Here is a 20,382-nt window from a genome sequence, read left to right on the forward strand (position 1 = left end):
ATTGGACGGTAGATAGAATGCCCTACTGTACTGGCAAAAAAAAAAAAAAAATGAGGGGAAAAAAAATGTATTTCTATTTGTTATTGGAACAGTACAGTGTACAGATGGCATCCATCGTACATGAGCTTTCAGGAATGCACAAATCTCTTCTTCATATGCTAAATAAGGGATCTGTGTGGTATGAAGGGCTCATGCACAATACCATCTGTATACAATTTTGCTGTTGGCCCAATAGGAAGAAATAAAATCAACCAAAACGAATGTAAAAACAACAATCATTCAAGAATCTGATAATATGAGAGAAGATAAATGTGTGCACCAGAATGCTTGTATCCTTCATATAACACCATATGTACATCACAGACAGTATACATAGGAGGAGATTTATCACTATATCTGAAACTTTCTAAATTTTTTCCCCTATGGTGAAGACAAATCTCCAAGACTTCACATAATTAGAAACAGTCGCTTACCTAGACTTAATATAACCCTTTTGGGGGACAACCTTATTGAAGACCCAAACCTCCTGTACTGTCCATATAGACAGTGCCGCATGGTGTGCATGCCTAATAGCAGCAGAAAGTAATGGGGTACATGCCACTTGCACTTGTGCCAAAAAAGGATTGTAAAACCACGCCTGGTCCAAGGCATTTAACCATGTGTTACCTCATTGCTGCTTACAAATTCTTATAAGTGAGAAGTACCTGTACCTGAATACGGTATACCCCTGGTCCTTGCATTAAAGCATTCTGGTTTTATCTGACAAAAACAAAACATGATGTTCTGTACAAGGAGTTAATAGCGGATTTCTTTTATGCTCCATACTCCAGGGATGCTGCTTTTATATAAATAAAAAACCTCTTTAAGGCCATTCATCTGAACTAAGTAGGCCAAAATATCCTCCTATTCCCGTGTTCTTCTCAATGTCGAAATGGGTGGATAAATTTAAAGCCTGCTCTCTGAAGAGTTGCTTTATAGGCAATTTTCTACCAGTATCAAGGTCTGCAATTTCCATTTGGCTGCCAGTTTGCGATTAAATTCATCACCTTTATTATAAAAATGCGCTTCACTCCATGGCCTGCTGCACAAGCATTGTAAGGAAGACATTTTTCACTGCTAACGGCTGCATCATTCTCCGGCAGCCACCACATCCATTCAGGCATTAGCTGCTCCAACTTGATGCAGGAGGCCTATCACTCATAGCAGACAAATCCTTAACAATTGTATACCCTGGAGAAACCAAATTCTGCACAGGCGGCATCTTTCAGCTCAGCCTTTTGGAGCCCAGCCACAAACAAGCCTCTCCTAAAAAAATAAAACTGGAAAAAGCATTTGCATCAGGCACCACTACACACAAAAACATGATAAAATTAATATTCACTCATTAAGCCTTACAGATCTATCCTGTACTCATCGTAAGTCCCACGTCAGTCATGAGGTGACATCAAATTAGGAAAAAAAAAAAAATCTTCTCAAGATGTGGATTTGCTTCATAAAACGCCCACTTGGGGTCATTCAAGAATGCTGGACAATCCTGAATAACCCAAAAATCAGTACATGAAAGCTGAAGGTCCTCATCCTACAATCAGCATGGCAATACAGTATCTTTACAATTTATCCTCCACCTAAAACATTCTACATCACTGCTAACTGCAGGGAATGGCACCCAAGCCCAATTCACTTCAGATGAATAGATTATGAATCAGTTGGTATGCAAGAAAACAAAAAAAGGAATGGGGCTCCTATGTTGTCTTTCCACTGCCTGTGGTGTCAGAGGGCTCTAAACAATTAAGTGCTGCTGACATCTTGGATCACTATATAAAGATTAATATTTCCCACTTTATTTTCGGTACTAAATAGAAATGGTTATTTTTAGTTTAATTTCCTGGTGAATTCTCTATAGGCTTTTCCAATGTTCCTTACCATAAATAAATCAATGCTTTAAAAAAAAAATAAAAAAAAAAAGCAGCATCAGGTCTGATGAACATATCGGCACTAATATCTACAAGTTGATATGTTAAATGTCAAATTTGTCACAGATGGATAAAATATTAGCACCACACAGCAAGAAATCAACAACTTTACACAGAACCTTCTGAAAAGTATTCCACAACTTGTGACTCAACTTCTTGGAAGACATTACAACCGGATACATGGATGGTGAAAAGGTATTTATACACCACAAGTAGTGACATCACAAGAAAGACATCATATGCTCTGGTCTTGTGAGATATCTGTGCCAGAGGTTCTGATATGTCACAACTGAATTATGTGTTAATAGGGAAACATTATGTATGCTGTGTACAATAACCAAGCAGAGACAATCCATTTCCTACTATTGAATTGAGACGCAGGATAGAACCATTCATGTACAATGTCTTGGTCTCCCAAGACAGACTGCAGATCTCCATAGAAGTCTGTAAGGATAGACACATGCACATGCAGATGAGCTCAACTTTTTTCAGATTAGTACTATATATAACCTCCATTATATAATATCAAGCGAGGGAGAAATCTACAGCTGATCCCCAGGCTATTTTTTTATCAATCATCTACCCTTAAAATTCATACAGGGCTCCTGTCAGGATACCATAAGATGGCAACAGAAAAATAAGAACTGGGCACATACATGTAGCCCTACACTGCTCTATTGTGCAAGTTAAAACTGTATTTTTTTTTTCCCCATGAGAACTGCAATTTTTTTTGTCCCAGTGACAATTGGATTTTCAAAATTTTGTGCTGCCATGGGAACAAGGACTATCAACAAAGCTTCATCTTACAGCTGATCATTGCAGCCTGGCACTATAAAACATCCGTCACAGAGAGGTCCGTCTGTAAGTAGGGGTTGTCTGTAAGTCCGGTGTCCTGAAGTCAGGACCACCTGTACTGTTGATTCCTGCTGTCTTATCAAACACCGATTGTAGTATCATGGTTCCATACGTAGAACTTCCCTTTGTATTTATACAATGCTAAATTCTTTATTAAGAGGATGAATTATGCTGGAACAAATCCATCTAGTCTTGTATATTACATGGAATAGAAATTTACATACAGCATGATAATATATGCGTTGGAAAGAGCACAATTCACTTCCTACATATTGCACAATCCAGTGCAAGTCGGGAACAGAGTAAATAGTTTCATTCCTTAACACCACACAGGTAGAACGAAATAGGTCTTCATAACTTTCTCACTAGCAAAAGTGGAAGAAGGTCCATAAAAACTCCTGTCAGGAGCCAGAGGCTTATCTGAGTGAGGTGTATATGATAGCCTGGAAGTGTTTGCACAGTGAATCAGGAGATAAGAATTTATGGCGGTAATTCCTCGGCTGAGCGCAGCTTCACGCCAAAGGAGAGCATAGACGCTTTACCGTACAATACAGTGTACACTACGCAGTCTTGCATCTTCTTCTATGTAAATCAGGTATTACGGCTTATCATCCAGCCTACTATTCAACTCCATTCACATGTGGCAGATAAGTTGAAAACCAGTTTCATACATGTGAATGGGGTTTTCTACAAGTTACATTCTGATGAATAACACAGCATCGGTTCAGCAACAAATCATTGATGTGTAAATATGCCACTATAGAGCTTTACGCATGCAGTCTTGCCCTCCAAACAAAAATCACATGTAAGCTAGTTGTCTGCAGCAGGATTTTAAAACCAAAAACCGATCCTTCAGGGAAGGCATCAATAGTAGATTGGTGGGGCTCTCAGTCCCGTGATCAGATGCTGGAAGAGATTGTAGACACTCCCATGTCAATGGTGCTCCATGGCCAACAAATAGTCTCTTTTACATATTTTCCAATTCATACGCCCAGTGGTTATTTGAGGAAAATAAAGGTGCCTACTATTTCCATCCAAGTAACTGGCAGCATCGGGAGAAGTACAACAAAGGAACATTCACCAAAGCGGTTACATATCAGGATGTGCCCAAATTAAAACCAAGAGTACAACCTCCTCTGCTATACAGCCAGGATACACACCAGACATTTCCAGCACGTTTGGGGTTTGTTTTTTTTTGTTTTTTTAATCCAGGATGCCATCCCGTTCTTTTGTGGCACTAAGTGCACTGCATAGGCTGGCAAAAAAAATCTGTAACTCACCGACTGAGGTCACCAGAGAATGGAAACCAGAAAATGATTTACGGCATTTTGGGGGAAGGGAGACACTTGCACAAAGAGGTACTGTTAAAAAAAAAAAACTAATATTTTGTATTTGTGGATTTTATTGCCTGAAGAATATTAGATTTATTTATTCCAAGCACATCCACCTGCCCCAAGGGAAGAGAAACACACAGCGCTTTATTACCAGTCATGTTTAGATCCACAATATCGCTGGGGATAATTAATCGCCTACATACCAATAGGAAGACATGAAGGGGAAACACGCTTAACGTTTCTGAAGGAAAACATGTGAAAGGTTTTGTCATGTGTCACAATCTATTAAATGGAACAATGCTGTGCACATTGGGTAAAGGTATGTTCCCATACAACTTCATTACAAGCGATCTGCACAGGCTTTACTAAAGAACACCAAGTTGCAAATGTTACATTGATTTTTTTTTTTTTCTATATGCAAGATGATCACATCTACATCCCTTGGATCAAGAGCTGCCAATTGGGAAGACATTATCCCAGTAACTCTCCCAGAATGATTTTGGAACATGGAACACTTGACATATGTGTATTATGGATAGATGATTAGCCTGACTTCACATGCCTTACACAGCATAGCACTGCCTCTGCCTACAGGCATGTTGCCTTGGTAGATGCCAGTTCATTTGCGTTATTTATGGGTTAAATACTTACAATTTTTGACTCCACATACAAAGAGGTCAAGTCTCACCGAAGGCTATGCCTTTAAACACATCACTAATGAGAGCCAATATTCCACTAGACCTAGATAGAAAAGTTAACCATTTAAAGAAGTGAAGCAGAGGAAGGGTCAAAGTGTAATGATGAGGGCAATTATTATTATTATGAATGTTACTGCAGGTACATGGGATGATGCAGCATGCAGTACTAGGCACAGCCACTGATAGATGTATAGCACTGTGTCTTACTGCAGAGTACCTTGACTTCCACAAGCAGCTGATAAGGAGAGGAGTGCTTACCGAGGGTAGGTGTGATCACAGAACCGCACGTATAAACTATATGTTATACTGGGAAAAACTACCACAACCAACTCATGGACATGTGTGGCGCTCTTTTTTTTTTTTAAAGAAAGCAGTCCTTTTCTTCTGCCTCTTGCCAACCTAATTATATTTAGAGATAACAGCCATCATAATGATAATTGTGGGAAGAATAAAAAAAAAAAAAAAGACTACAGCAACATTATATAGCAACAAATGTGACTCTGATATCATAACCAGGGTGTCAACATGGCATTAACCACTTAAATCTCTGTACCATGGAAATAGTGGGGTCAAGGACAAGTGAAAAAACCTCCTGAAGGAAGTGAGGCAGAAAAGCATTTGCAGGGGGCTGATGAGATCCTTGCACCTTTGGTAGCGCAGTGACATCTGCACACAGCCCCCCTTCCATGTAACATGCTTCTACTGTCCATCTGCTGGTTAAATCTGTTAAAGTCACTAAAATTTGTGAAGTGGAAAGGGACTGGCGCCTCTCTCCAGCTCTTCCTCCTCACTTAATTACCCTGCGTCTAACCTAAATATCAGCTGCCACCCAGAAGCACCTCCAGCCTAAGTGGTGGGACACTGCGGCCCCCTACTCGCCAGCCCATTCCCCTCCAATTTATCATAGTCAGCCTTCTTGCTGACACTCTTCAGGGCTGCCTGCTTGATAAATGGCTCTGTTATTCACCCTATGTTAATCAGAGGCTGAGGCAAGTCTACCTTCTCCACTCTAGACACTTGGCTATATGAAAGCACAGCACTAGCAGTCTGCCACACTGTGCATTAAACCTCCCACTTGGAACAAACCACTTTCCTCATGAATAGTTATGAAAAGTGTACAGTCAGTAAATCAATAGGCAGTAGGTTTACGCACCCCATTATCCAAGTAGCACGGGTTCAATTTTTTCCCTCCCTAGAAGTCTCACTTGAATGGTAAGGAGCTATTACAAGTACAAGCGATAAATGCACATAAGAAGCCATAACCTGAGACCAAGTTTGGGTTTCCATGTACATAGTAACAATTGCTATATTATACTCATCACAGTACAACCCAATCATATATATAGTGCCTGGATATTACACATGAAGAAACAATTATGCTACCATTGTACTGAAGAACAGACATGTAAAGATCAGCTGCTGTATAGGAAACATTTCCTGGCCAGACGTGGTGTAATGTTCATCCAGGTCCTATAGCTGTAATACACAGAGCTGCCAGTATTGGGGGAATGTGCACTTCTACTCCCAGGACATGTGTAACAATGTAATCTGCCACTAGTAGACACATTGCAAGGAAGGAAGAGAAACAATGCAGGACAAGCTTCAAAGTATCTCCATCCACGATCTGTCTCATATTCAGGGCTCTTCACACCAACAAGTACAATGGTTCCTATAAAGAGCCTGCAGCATTTTTCAACATTAGACATTTGTGTAAAGGCAAGACTTTAGAACACACAACACAGGAAAGGATTGGACTGATTGGATTTCAACATGCACAATCAAATCTTAGAAGCCCACAACTGCTAGAAATCTGGTCTCTTCCTGTGTGTACTTATGTAAAGTATTGAACAACAAAGCCCTACACAGGAAAAAAACCTGATGATTCTTGAGTCATCCGCTATTAGGCTATTTTATAAGCCTTGTGGTGTGACATGTTTAGCAGGGCTGTAACAGAGAGGCAGGGCCCCATAGCAGGCTTCTGAAAGGGGCCCCCTTAAAAATGTACACACACATACACTTATAAACATACAGTTCTTCAATTATACAATCATTTATACACACACAGAGCATAAACACATCACATACAATGCCATATACCCCCCCCCCCCCCCGACACTGCAGTTACTCCCTGATGTTCAATGTACCGTAATGCATATGTCCTGTGCCACACATGTGCAGAAGGAAAAATTGTCATCTATGCATTACCTAAAAGCATGTCAGGGCTTGATTCTGCATGTGGGGCTTTATGTTTTTCTCCATGGGTCTCTCTAGAAACTTTATAAATTATATGACCAATTTAAAAAAAACCCTGTTTTAAGAAAAACCACTTTAAAACAAAAGGCTTGTATTTTGTTTTAAAGGATTGTATACATACATGTTAGGAAGGTTTAGTCAGTATGGGTCCTTGCACATACAAATACAGTAACACAGAATAATAAAGCCCAGGCTTAGTGTAGCAGCATAGGGGATGGTAATTAAACAAAGGTTATCCACAAACCAAGTGAAAAATATAACATCACTCAACAGACTTTTCAGTATTTGTACAAGCTGTGTATTATTAGGCACTTTTTAAGCCTTTGTACTGCATAGTTCGAGCTATCATTTTTGGAGAGGCCTAAGCAAATCTAACTTGTACCGGGCATAAAGCATTGGACGTAATGGCCAAACATGCCAGCAAGCCATCTGCTGCAGTGTACAGTTATTGTGCCATGGTTAAAAATATCAAAGTGGACATTTTCAAAGGGTTTCCCCTTTGATAATGCATCTTCTTTCCTGTAGATAAGTGTTATCACTAACTGCTCAGACCCTCACAAGTCTGTGTGTGGATGCCTGGCCCCCATTTCCTTTCCGCATGGGATGTAGAGAACTGCCAGGTAAAATCTAAATTTCCAATTGAGGTATGTGGCAGAGGGACCCAGTGAACCCTCTTTTCAACAGAAGCCACACAAAACCTTTTAAGCAATGCAAAAGGTCTGCAATAAGTAAGGTTGGTATTTACAACTTCACATTTTTTGCAAACCTATGGGACACAGTGTAACAGAAAAAGAATATATATATACCATACGCAGCTAGTTAGGGTTACGGTTTTGCCATTTTCATCCACAGTAGTAATCTGTGAAAGTTGAAAGGAAACTGATGTCTGCTCTAAGTAAACATGTTTAGATCTAAATACTGCCACCATATGAAGCAAACACACCGCTGATCTGACTCATGTTATAAAAACAATACATATACCTTATGCTCCAACATATCCCTTAGAAAACAATACAAGGAAACGAGAGCAGGAAAAGACCCCCTTCCTGTCAGTTTGCTCCCAGCTGATAAGACCAGCAGCTTCCTGGTTCTCCTACTGTCTCTTGTGACAACCCCTTTAACAGTGATTAAGAGCAAACTAGAATACAAAAGCCAAGTATGGCCACCTTCACGCATGGCTGTTGTGTTGATTTGGTTGCAGTTTCCACAATTTTGTAGTCATAATTTACATTAGAAACTGCACTTCAGACTACAAGTAGGCCTTGTCGGCTTTTGTAGAAGTTACATAGCGTATTTACATACAACCAACAAACCAGAAATTAACGGAATACAATGACAAATCGCCAGATCCTGAGAACCCAAATCTTACCACTATCGTCATGCCAGATACTTGGTGTAGTAATAAACGTTATAGACTACAACTACATGCAGCAAACCTAACACCCTGCTCACTACACAATGACACCCCAACTTCTCTACTGAGCATAGATGGGACACTGGAGGGTCTCCATTACTACTAGGTTAGCGATATCACAGTGCACACAAGCAGCATAGCTTTCACACTGCCAATAGATTTCTCCAAGGGAATGGTGGTCATTGTAGATGGGTAGGATACATTAGATTGTAAGGAGCTTTGGAGTTAGGCACTTCAGCAGTAATGTGGCATAGTGTGCAAAAATCTTATAGTGCTAAGGTCTTAGGTACTTACTGTTCAATACAGCTTAGTATTGAATTATTTGCATCTCTGAAGTACTGAAATTGTATCGAAAATAGGATATTTTGTGCAACCCTGCTGAACACCATAATATGCGGACACAGAAGCATCTGGTTCGCGGCCTGGGGACTGATTTTGTGTATCTCCTCCATATAAAATCATTAATAGAGATGGCCAGAGCCAAAAACAATATCACCCCAAGGCCTTATTGGCACATCTACTTTTAACAGACTGCAGCATGCTGTGTTTTGCCCTTTCTGGAAGACTACTAGCCTCCCAAAGCACCTCTCAAGTAAGAACTTTATAGACTGTAAGCTCTTGTGAGCAGGACCCTCACTGCTGTCATTTAAATTCTATACATTTTCCCACTTAGTAAATCTGCTTCATAGTGCACCAGAGGCAGGGCTAAACTTCCAGGTGCACCCATTTTCTTCTAAATGAAATCATTTTATGGTAAAGTAAGTTCTAGAGGGTGTAAAAGAAAGACTATGGGTGCACCCAGTTGCTTGCATACACCATATACAGAAAAAAATGGAGTACCCTCTAGAACAGATCGCTGTATGGAAAGCTTTTAAAGTGCTTTATACAATGGTGGTTATACTTGTGGGTTGATTAGGGAGCTGGTAAGGCAATGGACATCACAAGGCTCATTCCGGTGCTTAAGGGTACAGTAGTTCCTTATATAGATTGGAAATTATTACCTTACATTCCTGATGATCTGTAAGGTTCCAGAGAATATGTTACATGAACTAGTGGAATGTACAACCCATATCGCGAATTCTCTATATAGGCCTTTATCTGGCAACTGTAACACTAGAGATTACCCCAACAGCAACACTAGTGTCACAGGCCCTTATGGCAGATCTATGGCACCTCCAGTCTGAGCTCCATACACAAGCAGCCAGCACTCAATGCATTAGCATAAGAAAGCCTGTTATTTTATGAGCATCTTCCCGAGCAAATGGGGGCACAAAGAGACAAAGGTGGTGGTGTTCTTTATATATCAGCATAAATTCCAATTCTCTTGTGACTGGATTGCTTTAACATTTCTTCTAGTAGGGGTTATTGAAACCGGTTCATGTCCCAAAACCTGCTCATCTAAATTACAATTGCTGGTCATTAATGCCAACAGATAATGCCCAGCAGAGAGTGGATCCTAAATGAAGTACTGTGCCAAGGCTGATGCATTAATCTAAAACCCACGACGACCAACGCCCATGCTGCTGTGATCAGGACAGACAAAAAAAACTAAAATCTCAACATTACGTAGAAAAACGAAGGGATCGTAAAATCACTTAGTCACAAAACATTGCAAGGAGAAAACAGCCGCTCAGCGGGAGGAGTCCATGTCTTACAGCAGGATATAAGTTTTACCTTATATTTCAATTCCCAGTTGATGCAAGTTGTTGCTCCCTGTCACCATCCATGTCATATGTCTGCTTTTCCTTCTTTTCAATGCCAAATGCTCGTATCCACGGTCAACATTTTTCCCCATAGTCTTTTATACAGGAGGAATCTTCCCAAATATTAACAGCAAAGCATGGGAAGGGTTTTAGTGTACCCCATTCATGCGGAATAACAACTGCCGCTCAGATGGCGTCATTTACATCAGGTCTATTAACCCTGCAGCGCCCAAACTGAAAAGCCAAATATTGGCATTTGTGAACTTGGCAGAAATCCCCATATTGCGCTGGGATTATGTAACAATTTCAGGTCTTAGAATTAGTAGGTCTCTACAGACAAAGCACATCTGGGTTCAGGCCTAGTCTTCTATCAGACGTATCCCATAAACCAGCTTTCCCTTGGTTTTCCTCCCATATGCCTCTTCATATTTTGAGTATTACGATCACAGCGACAGCTACAAATTTGGAGAAATTTGGAGAATCCAAGAAGTAAATCTTTAAAAAGAGAATTTTGGGCTCCCTGTCCTGAACTGTAGCGTTCCCCAGTCCTTCTACGAATTTCACTTTCTTTAAAAAATGTCATAGTCTTTACTATGGATCTCTGCGAGCATCAAATAATAAAAATAAACAAAAACCAGAGAAAAACGGGTAAAGCCAATTCTCCTGAGTGAGGCGTTTAGAGAAGCTGCTCGCTGCCTGAATAATTCACCAGGCAGGAGGAACAAGGCTGTGTTGTTGTTTTTTGTTTGTTTTATCATTTTGATTCCAAGATGAAATGAGCGTTTAAAGCCTTTGAAAATTCCACAGCGTTTCAGAACATCATGGATCTAGGAGGCTTTAGGGGCTTTGTCTTCTGTTTTTTTTTTTTTTTTTTTAATAGAACAATTTTCTTTTAATGAACATTCAGCAAACCTGGCTGGTATAATATTCTAGATTTTTTATGTGTGCATATTTTACAGCTCAAGTGTTACTTGCTTTCAGCAGTGCCCAATTCGCTCTTAACCACCACAGGGAAACAGAACTAGCCAGCATAATGTGTCTTTGTATGAGCTACAGTCAGTCAGTGTTTTTTTCCCACAACAAAAATCACATTGATGTGAACTGGTAGAGAAGTAGGGGCGCCCCTTAGTGGTTTAGAACCCAAAGCTTTTAAATAAAGTTGAGTTCCATGCAGGGATTTTTCCTGCCTCCATCCAGCAGTGTTATTGTTGCACATTCCTGGAAGTTTTAAGTTCCCCCTCCTTTTACACATACAGATTCCTCCAGCCTGCACAGGCCAAATGCGCAAAAACAGGAAGAGCAACCAAGCCCTTTAAACAGAGCTAGCCTGAAGCATCAGGTTACAGGGACTACGGCAACAGCTGATCCCTACACTGTAAGGAAGTTACTACTACACTGCAAAAGAATCCGGACCATATTACTCCCCGAGAGGGGGCTATATACACTCTGCACAACACTGTCCTGTTACAACATTATCTGCTGTCCAGGCCCAGTGATATAACGATAGACAATTGCCAGTGACTAGCACTCGTCTCTGGTATACCCACTCAGCATGCCATCACACTGATGAATCTAGCTGTAGCAGAAGCTAAGAACACCATACGGCTCCTCTGCCCACGTTCAGGCCTTGTGTAACAGTACAGTCCAATGTGTTCTGTTTGCTCACAACATTTGCTTTGTTGGATCAATAGGCTCCTGAATACAAAGCCTGGAGTGGTAGCATCTCTGGAAAGACAGCTGTAAATCCACGGAGAGAAGAATTCCTCCCCAGGCCATGTCTACTTCCTTGTAAAGTAGCACAATGGAGGTAACTGCTCATTTAGTTTACAGCATTTCTAATATCCAGGCGGCTCTCTCCTTGATTCCTGCCTCCATGGGGCAGTGACATGAAAGCTCTAATGCAATGTTTGCCAGGCAAATATTTACACACTGGCATTTGTCTGTCCAACAGCTGCAACAACAACAAAGTGCCCACCCCCTGCTCAGGCGGTAAGTGCCTGCTAGAGGAAATAGCAAGAAGAAATAAAAGTCCGGTTATGTGAAGGAATTCCTACTTCCCTGCACTTGTAGTTATACCCAGTGACCCCTGAATGTCGCTACTTACACCCTCTTATCTACTGGGAGCAGGACACAGTGGACAGATCTGCCTGCTGCTTATTACGCTGTAACCCTTCATGGACTGAACTGTTTACAGCTACAACCAAAAAGGAGCGAGGAGGAAACTGGAAACGCACAATCCAACTACTGAAATGGAATCAATAGAGGAAGCAAGAGCCTCATCACATCCATAGATTTAGCCACTACAGACATGTGTGCTGCTCTAACCTCCCCAAGTACATCACAAGCTCTGCCCCCTGCCTGTCTGCCGGATCAATACCAATCCTCTATTTCTATACATCCATAAACCAATACAAAGGCTGTCCTCAGAAGACATGTGGAAGCGGCTGCTCTCACTAATAATGTTATCGCATAGCTGTAGAGCCCCTTCATATGCCACATGTTCTGATGCCAACTAAGGGCAGACAAATCACACATGGGCTATAGTTAGTCCTCCATCCTATTTTGCTAGCAAAGCTATGTGCCTGAACTGCAATCCAGGCTCAGCTATGGCATCTAGAGGGGCTCAGATGTGGGCACTATCCTGCTGCCACCCAGCTATTTGTAAATAATACTGGATTAAGAGATTCCTGGTATAGAGCTCTCATCCTGGGAACAGATATAGCCCTGACATATAATACCAGACAGAAGAGAGCTGCCTCCCCCCACCCTCATGTGTGTACAGGCCACTGTACTGAGGTCCCACCGGCACCTACATACATGCAGGTCACAGAACTGAGATCACCCCAGTCACCTACATACACGCCACTGTACTGAGGACCCCCGTGATTCACCGACATACACACAGGCCACTGCACCGAGGTCGCCCCAGTCACCTACATACAGGCCACTGCACTGAGGACCCCCCCGATTCACTGACATACACATCAGCCACTGTACTGTGGTCGCCCCAGTAAACCTACATACAGGCCACTGTACTGAGGTCTCCCCCGATTCACCAATATGCACACAGGCCACTGCACTGAGGACCCCCCCCGATTCACTGACATACACATCGGCCACTGTACTGTGGTCGCCCCAGTCACCTACATACACACAGGCCACTGTACTGAGGTTGCCCCAGTCCCCTACATACACACAGGCCACTGCCCTAAGGTCCCTACAGTCACCTACGTACATACAGGCCACTGTCCTAAGGTCCCCGCAGTCACCTACATACAAAACAGGCCACTGTACTGAGGTCCCCGCAGTCACCTACGTACACATGGGCTACTGTCCTATATAGACGCCCCTCTATAAAGCACCCTTAGCGTCCTCACCCCCTACTAGTATACAGGTCACTGCTCAGGGAGCACATATCCCTAATCCACTTCAAGGCCTCTATAAAGTCCATTAAGCCAGCAGAGTCCCATAAACTTCCCCTCTATATGGAGGCCTTGTGTACACATTCCAGTAAGGAGAACCCTAACCTATATACCATCCACAGGAAAAGTTCCCCCACCTTATCCCATATATACATAGACCTATATATAGTGCTCTCACCCTAACCAGCCCCCTATGTGTCCCCCTGATTACATCACAAGTTTGGTGCGGGTCACATGGCAGCCCCCGGGGTGCTCTATGGGTGGGGGGCCTGATGTACCTTCGTCCAGGAGCCGCTCCAGGTGGTTGAATATCCCGCAGAAGTTGGGCAGGCTGCTCATGAGCTTCTTGTCGTTCATCAGCTGCATCAGATAGTCTGGGGTCGGCTTGGGCTTCTCCTTTGTTTCCATTTCCCCCACCATTATCCAATCTCTCCGGAGCGCAGGGCACTAATCACAAGAAGGAGAGGACGAGGCTGCAGCCCCAGCACAAAGCCCAAACTTCAGCGGAGCCCAGAGCCCGAGAGCCGCACTTTCCTTCTGCCGCCCCCGGGTGTCCACACACATGAAGGGCAGGGGCCGTGCTCCCCCTGGTGCGCTCTCCCGCGCAGTCTATGGGCAATGGGAGGGCACAGGCTGCGGAGCACACTGGCCGGGCTGCCGTCTGCTCACCACCACCGCCGCCGTCTCCTCCGCCTCCCGCCGCTGGGCTCCCGCCTCTGCCCGGTAAGCACAATGCCGCCTCTCTTCTCCCTGTGTGGATACGTCCCTATAGCCGGCTCTCAGGCTGCGCTCTGTCTGCCGCTTCTCCTCTATACGAGTTTGCTTCAGTTGAGGCAACAGAGAGAGGAAGAGGCGGCGGGGCGGGGAGTGCAGGGGATAGGAGGACACGAGGGGGAGGAGCTGGGGAGGAGTCACAGGCGGAGGAAGGGGGAGCCCGCCACGGTCACCGGGAGGAGGAGGGCGCCCCGGCGCCTGCCCGGAGCGGTGTGCTTATAGCCCCTCCGTGCTCACATGTATACCTCACATCACAGGTGCCCAGGAGGTGGCAGGAATGGCACCGCCACCCTCCTTATTACCGGGGAATGACGGCGTTACACGGCGTCTCCTTCCCTCAGCCGTCACATGATTCCGTTATCGGGGTTTATGCTTTTAACGATGGAATTTGGGGGGGGGGGGATAAAACTTCAAATTCTATTAACCCCTACAGAGCAGATTAAAGAAGAATGCGAATAGGAAGCATCTCTGCGACATTTCTAAGCTGAGCCCTTCTCGACAAGAATTTCATGTTTGTTAAAGAGAAAACCTTAACATGTTGACTGCACTTTTTCCATGACACATGGGATAGTCACAAATTTAAGGACCTTTTTGTTCATTTTTTGTGGGTTAAAGTTACAAAAAACTGAGAAATGTTATATTTTTTATATAATGTATAGTGTATATACAGTTTCCCCTAATGTATGAAGGTCGTTTTGATATATATTATATGTAAAGTCGACTATCGCAATGTTTTTTGTAGTGTAAAGAGGGGTTCTTTTTTAGTTTATTGGGAAATATTCATGTTTATTTTTGAATATTTATTCATTTTTTTTTAACTTTATATGTCCCCCATGAGGTCATAAACAACCCCTGGGAGACATTTCCACAGATTTTTTTTTTTTTAATCTTTGTTTTCTTTTAGGTGGCTAGGAGAAACTACCCCTGAGTTTGATGAGAGCTGTACTGGACATGATTAACCCCTGCAGACCCACAATCGCATGACCGTCCGGTCCCATAGTGCCGGCAGCACCGCTGGGCCCTGCATTTACTACATAGTGCTACTTCAATGCAGTGAAGAAAGGAAGAGGCAGAGGTGGAGACCTGGCCCTGCTTCTGCACTAGTCGCTGCAACTGCCCCCCACCCCCCGACATCTTTTTTTCCAGTGTGGGTACAGGGAAGAGTCAAAGTAAATGAGAAATGTAAACAAAAAAAATCTGATATTCTGACATTTGTTTTTTGTTATCCATAATTCCATTTTTATATAACTTTTTGTAATGTTCCATTATTTTTTTTACACTATTTCTATGTCTACAGAAGGGCCAGATGCATCTTCTGAGCACTTGTATAATTTACCACAATACACATTATTAGATCCCGTCGCTTTTGGCCCAGGACCTATACAGCCATTGTAAGGAGGCATCAGCACCCAGTAGTCCTGAAATCATGACACCTTGCTCTGATGGTACTGACCCAGCTGTTGGTGCCACCTTCATGATGCAATGGCAATGGTGATGGCAATGAGATAAGCAGCACTCTTATCTGACCTAATAACTACTTCGCTATGTGAAGTAATACTATGTAGAATTGATCCATTTAACAAGAGCTTTAAGACTATGTTCACATGCAGCAGGTTTGATGCAGAGAGTCAGGCATATACAGCAGCTACAGTCTCCTTTCTTTGCATGGAAATCATTTTCTCAAGCTGACATTCTCTAACAATCCTGCCACGTGTGGAAATGCTTCCTTACAAGTTACCACAAGAAGTAGGCTAACATCTCCAAGCAATCTATTAAAAAAACAGTTTACTGTATCCAATATTATTTGGAAAAATAGCATTATACGAAATCCTGTAGGGAAGATACATTGCTTGGCATCCATTATGGGTATATTAAACATAAAATAGTCATAACGAGTGGATGTTTGGTCTTACAGAAGTTCTGCCTAGGGCAGGTTTTTGCATCTGGTCTCTTGGGAAACCTGTCTATAGAAATCAGTGCCTACCATAAAGCACATTCAAATAGGGGTTGGCCACAGAGCCATGGTGTTGTCTGACCACTGGGCACCCACTGGCCATCAGATTAGAGGCTTATTTCTCAATGGAGCAGCAGATCAAGCATGTGCACTGCTACTTCATTCTTTGCGAGACATGTGGGGAGAGCCATCCACTGCACTAGCAGTCCCTATGATGGTGAATAGACTAGCAGAGAGAAGTTTTTTATTGTTTATATTAAAGGGGTTGTCCAATACAGCGCCGGGAATAGGGACGGCTGGCCGGAACCTGAACTCCACACAGCTTCCGTGCTGCGTGAAGCAAACAGGGACACGGACCAGAGTGACGGTAGTGCGGGATGACCAGGGTGACTGCAGAGGTAAATCCAGGCAGTCCCAGGATTACATACAAGGTTCCATAGGTTTGTTCTTAAGTTGAATTTGTATGTAAGTCGAAACTGTATATTTTATAATTGTTGATCCAGACAAAATATTTTTTGCCCCAGTGAGAATTTTTTGCTGTAATGGGAACAAGAATTATCAATAAAGCTTCATTACAGACACCTTACAGCTGATTATTGCAGTCTAGAACTAAAGTACAGCATCCAGAGAGCTTCACCAGAGGTCACAGTGGGCACAGGGGTTTGTCTTTAACTAGGGGTCATCTGTAAGTCCTTAAGTAGGGGACCGCCTGTAAATGTTTATTTTGTTAAGCAGCCCCCTACTCTTGGACTACCCCTATAAAGAAGTGATATGGTATAATGATTTTACTCTCCCTTTCATTACTTCCATCAGACACCCAGTGGATTTTTTACTGTTTTGGAGATGCATGTGCCTGCTTGGACTGGACATCTTGTCCACACAAACAGAGAAGCTATGGGTAGTTTACATCTGCCCTAAACAATTCAGTCTTTGTATCAGCTGGCACACTATAAACACGAGAATCAGACCTAAATGTTGCACATTGCTGATGATTTGATCTACTAACGAGTTAGAAACAAAGATTTGACAATTTTCCAGCAATCACATTGATATTCAGCATTAATTCTCTGCATTCACATCTCTAAAACTTGATGCCTGAGACAGCTGTCTCAGTGTGACTTATTATGAGCACACAACTGTTTGAGTGTAGCATAGCAGTGTCAATATGGTGTCAGTTCTTCACTAACCTCTTTTTCTTCTTGTAAGGGCCTAGCTTTTGTTTTTAGTATAAACTTGTTTGACACAATTTTTTTTTAATCAAGTAATTTTTATTGACATTTACATTTTTTTTAAACATATACAACAAGTAACAGTGTACCTACGTATATAAAACCCAACTCAGATGAAAGGTTCCCTGTAAAAAAAAAAAAACTTTGGACATAAGATTTCCTTTCAATGTCTACCACATTGGGGCACATTTACTTACCCGTCCCGTTGAGGCCGCCGATCTGGAATGTCCGACGAGGATTCGGAGTTGCCGCGATTCACTAACATCGTGCGTCCAATTTCCTGCATGTGTCGCTGGTCCGCCGGAGTTCACCATTCCCGGTGCATGTAAGTGCTGATCTTGCGAAACAATTTTGAAAGTTAAATTCTGCGGTTTGTCCGAATCAGTCGGATCACGCCCCTGATTTGTGTCGCATGAAAGCGGACGCTGATGCGCCACAATCTGATCGCGTGCGCCAAAAACCCAGGGCAATTAAGGGCAAATCGGAAAAAATTGCAAAACCCAACAGAAATACGTCCGACGGATCCTTAGTAAATGTGCCCCATTGTGTATGATCAATATCATACAGAAGCATGATGCATCCCTCCCCCGCTTTATAGATGTTATCTGTCTGTAGCTTTTAGATTTAGTTTCCTCCTGATGCTGCTTGCCGGCAGGACATGGACAATGGACATGTGAGCGTCTGTGTTTGAGCTTGTTTTGGAATGCAGGGGTGGGGGCCGCTGCATGGAGCAGACAGGAGAAACTATTCATGAGAAGAATCTGCCATGCCTGACCCTAGTCATCAGACGATTGGGGGTCGGATCCAGGGGCAACCAAAATTGTGGAATTATATATGTGAAATGATGTATTTTTGTCAATAACAATATAATATAATCTTTTTTTGTTTACAACAAAAGCATGGGGCACAGTATGACTATACTATCTTTAGGTTTAATGGGGAAAACCTGCTGACCAGGTTCCCTTTAAGGCAATTTTGTTTTAATAGTAAACATTTTTTTATTTTTGCTATGCTGACTTATTCTTGAGGGTGAATGATTTTAAAGGCAGAATAGTTAAGGCTACAACACCAATGGTTTCAAGGAGATTGGATGACAATCCCATGTGTATAGTGCCTCCTAACAATTTTTTGTCAGACATCAGAGAATAAGGATCAGACAGTTTGGTATTTAACTCTTATTCTGGCATCGACACATAGGAGAGTTGTTGCTCAAATGAGACAGTGTTGATTGGGGGATGAAGATTAATTCTGCTGATGTATTTTGGCTGGTCCAATGTGTACATATGCGTCATATTACAAAGTGAAGAATCACCAGAAGTGCTAGAAGACTTTACTAGATCCATTCCTGAATATTGGTTCGTTTGCAAGAGCTATTTGTGTTTGTAGAGTTTCACAGTATCTAGGGAAGGCATCAATAAAAAAAGAATATTTGCATGAATAATTCCCTCCCACTCTCCTTAGAATGAAGAGAGCACCATACACATTGAAGAGAAAGAGTTTTCTCGCTATAATTTTCCAGCACACTGATCATTTTATTAAAAGATTTTTTTTTTGCAAAATTGCAGCATATACAAGTTTAAAGGAAATCCAAAATAATTGACAGAAAAATAATCTTTATTTAAAGTTGGATAGCTGTAGTAACCAGTTCTGCTGGTGTCCCACGTATGTTATAAAAATTCAGGCTTAGGCCGGTTACACATGTACGTGTGCAGCCCATGTATTTGTGCCGTATGGTGGCACAATCCCATTGGCTGCACACAGTACAGGGGACAGGAATCCCTGCATTATACAGAAATATAATGCAGGGACGTTCCCTCTGCCGGCCGAGCAGCTGCCCTGGAACTGTAATATTTCATACTGTTCAGGGAACGTCCCTGCATTATATTCCTATATAACGCAGGGAATCCCAGCCCCTGGGATTGTGCCACCATACAGCAAGTATACACAGGCTGCACACGTTCATGTGAAATAGACCTTACTAATTAACTAAATATTTTGTACTGGAACCTGTAGTGTTTGTGACTGTGGAGAGAAAGGCTGTATCTCATGTAGTGTGATTGACAGCCCTGTTATAGAACCTGTTATACCACAGTCCTGTGCTGAGAGCAATCTGTACCTCTGTTACCTTTCCTTTACATACTGGCCTTTTAACCTGCTATATTCCTCAAAATAAATTACCATGTTCTTCTGGTAAAACTGATAATATTATCTATGACCTGCCTTTTACATAGCACGGTAGCACAGTAGCACATTATTTTTACATGATGGAAAGTAGTTTTTCAATACAATACAAGTTTATACCCCCAAAAAGGAGAGAATTTTTTTTTTTTAAAAAAACTGATTTTTCATACAAAGCACTCACTTGTTACATTTTCCTTACGATCCTTGTTGATTACATAATTTCCTATCACATTGCACAATACCATCCGCTCTTACTACTCAATCTACTACTGTTGGAAAAGAAGTTGAAATCTATTTTCCAAATATCAAGTCTTGCTAGAAATATATTCCCTTTGCAACAGGGTTAATCTCAAATTATTTTTTTAATATCTAGGAATAATTATTTTTGATTCCATTGCAAAGTTAAAAATAAATAACCCAATATCTAACCAATTTAGGACACTTCCACAGAAGGCAGAGATGGCCTGCATTATGGATACGACTAAGGTACCCAATAGAGCCTAAATCCCAGATTCTGTATGAAATGCTGGAATATTTTGTCTAGTTACATTAATTTGAAACCTAATAAACCCCACTGTATGGTAGTTAGTTG

The 20,382-nt window shown here is 42.1% G+C and overlaps 1 protein-coding gene across 10 annotated transcripts in view; it reads right to left on the bottom strand.

Annotated features, from left to right (window-relative positions):
• QKI (QKI, KH domain containing RNA binding) overlaps positions 1-14,512 on the bottom strand; it is a 93,798-nt gene extending 79,286 nt beyond the window's left edge. For 3 of the 10 annotated variants that reach the window (XR_011854127.1, XM_072141294.1, XM_072141298.1), the window contains exon 1: positions 13,931-14,511. Coding sequence is in view for 8 of the 10 variants with exons in the window: in XM_072141294.1 (XP_071997395.1) it covers positions 13,931-14,072 (142 nt within the window). In the remaining 2 variants the exon portion in view is untranslated. Of the gene's footprint in view, positions 1-10,201; positions 10,337-13,930 lie in introns of those variants that run through there. The other 7 variants (XM_072141296.1, XM_072141295.1, XM_072141299.1 and 4 more) reach the window with 4 other exon arrangements.
• Positions 14,513-20,382: the final 5,870 nt, after the last annotated feature.

Source organism: Engystomops pustulosus, chromosome 3 (assembly GCF_040894005.1).
Source record: "Engystomops pustulosus chromosome 3, aEngPut4.maternal, whole genome shotgun sequence".
Taxonomy (NCBI): Eukaryota; Metazoa; Chordata; class Amphibia; order Anura; family Leptodactylidae; genus Engystomops; species Engystomops pustulosus.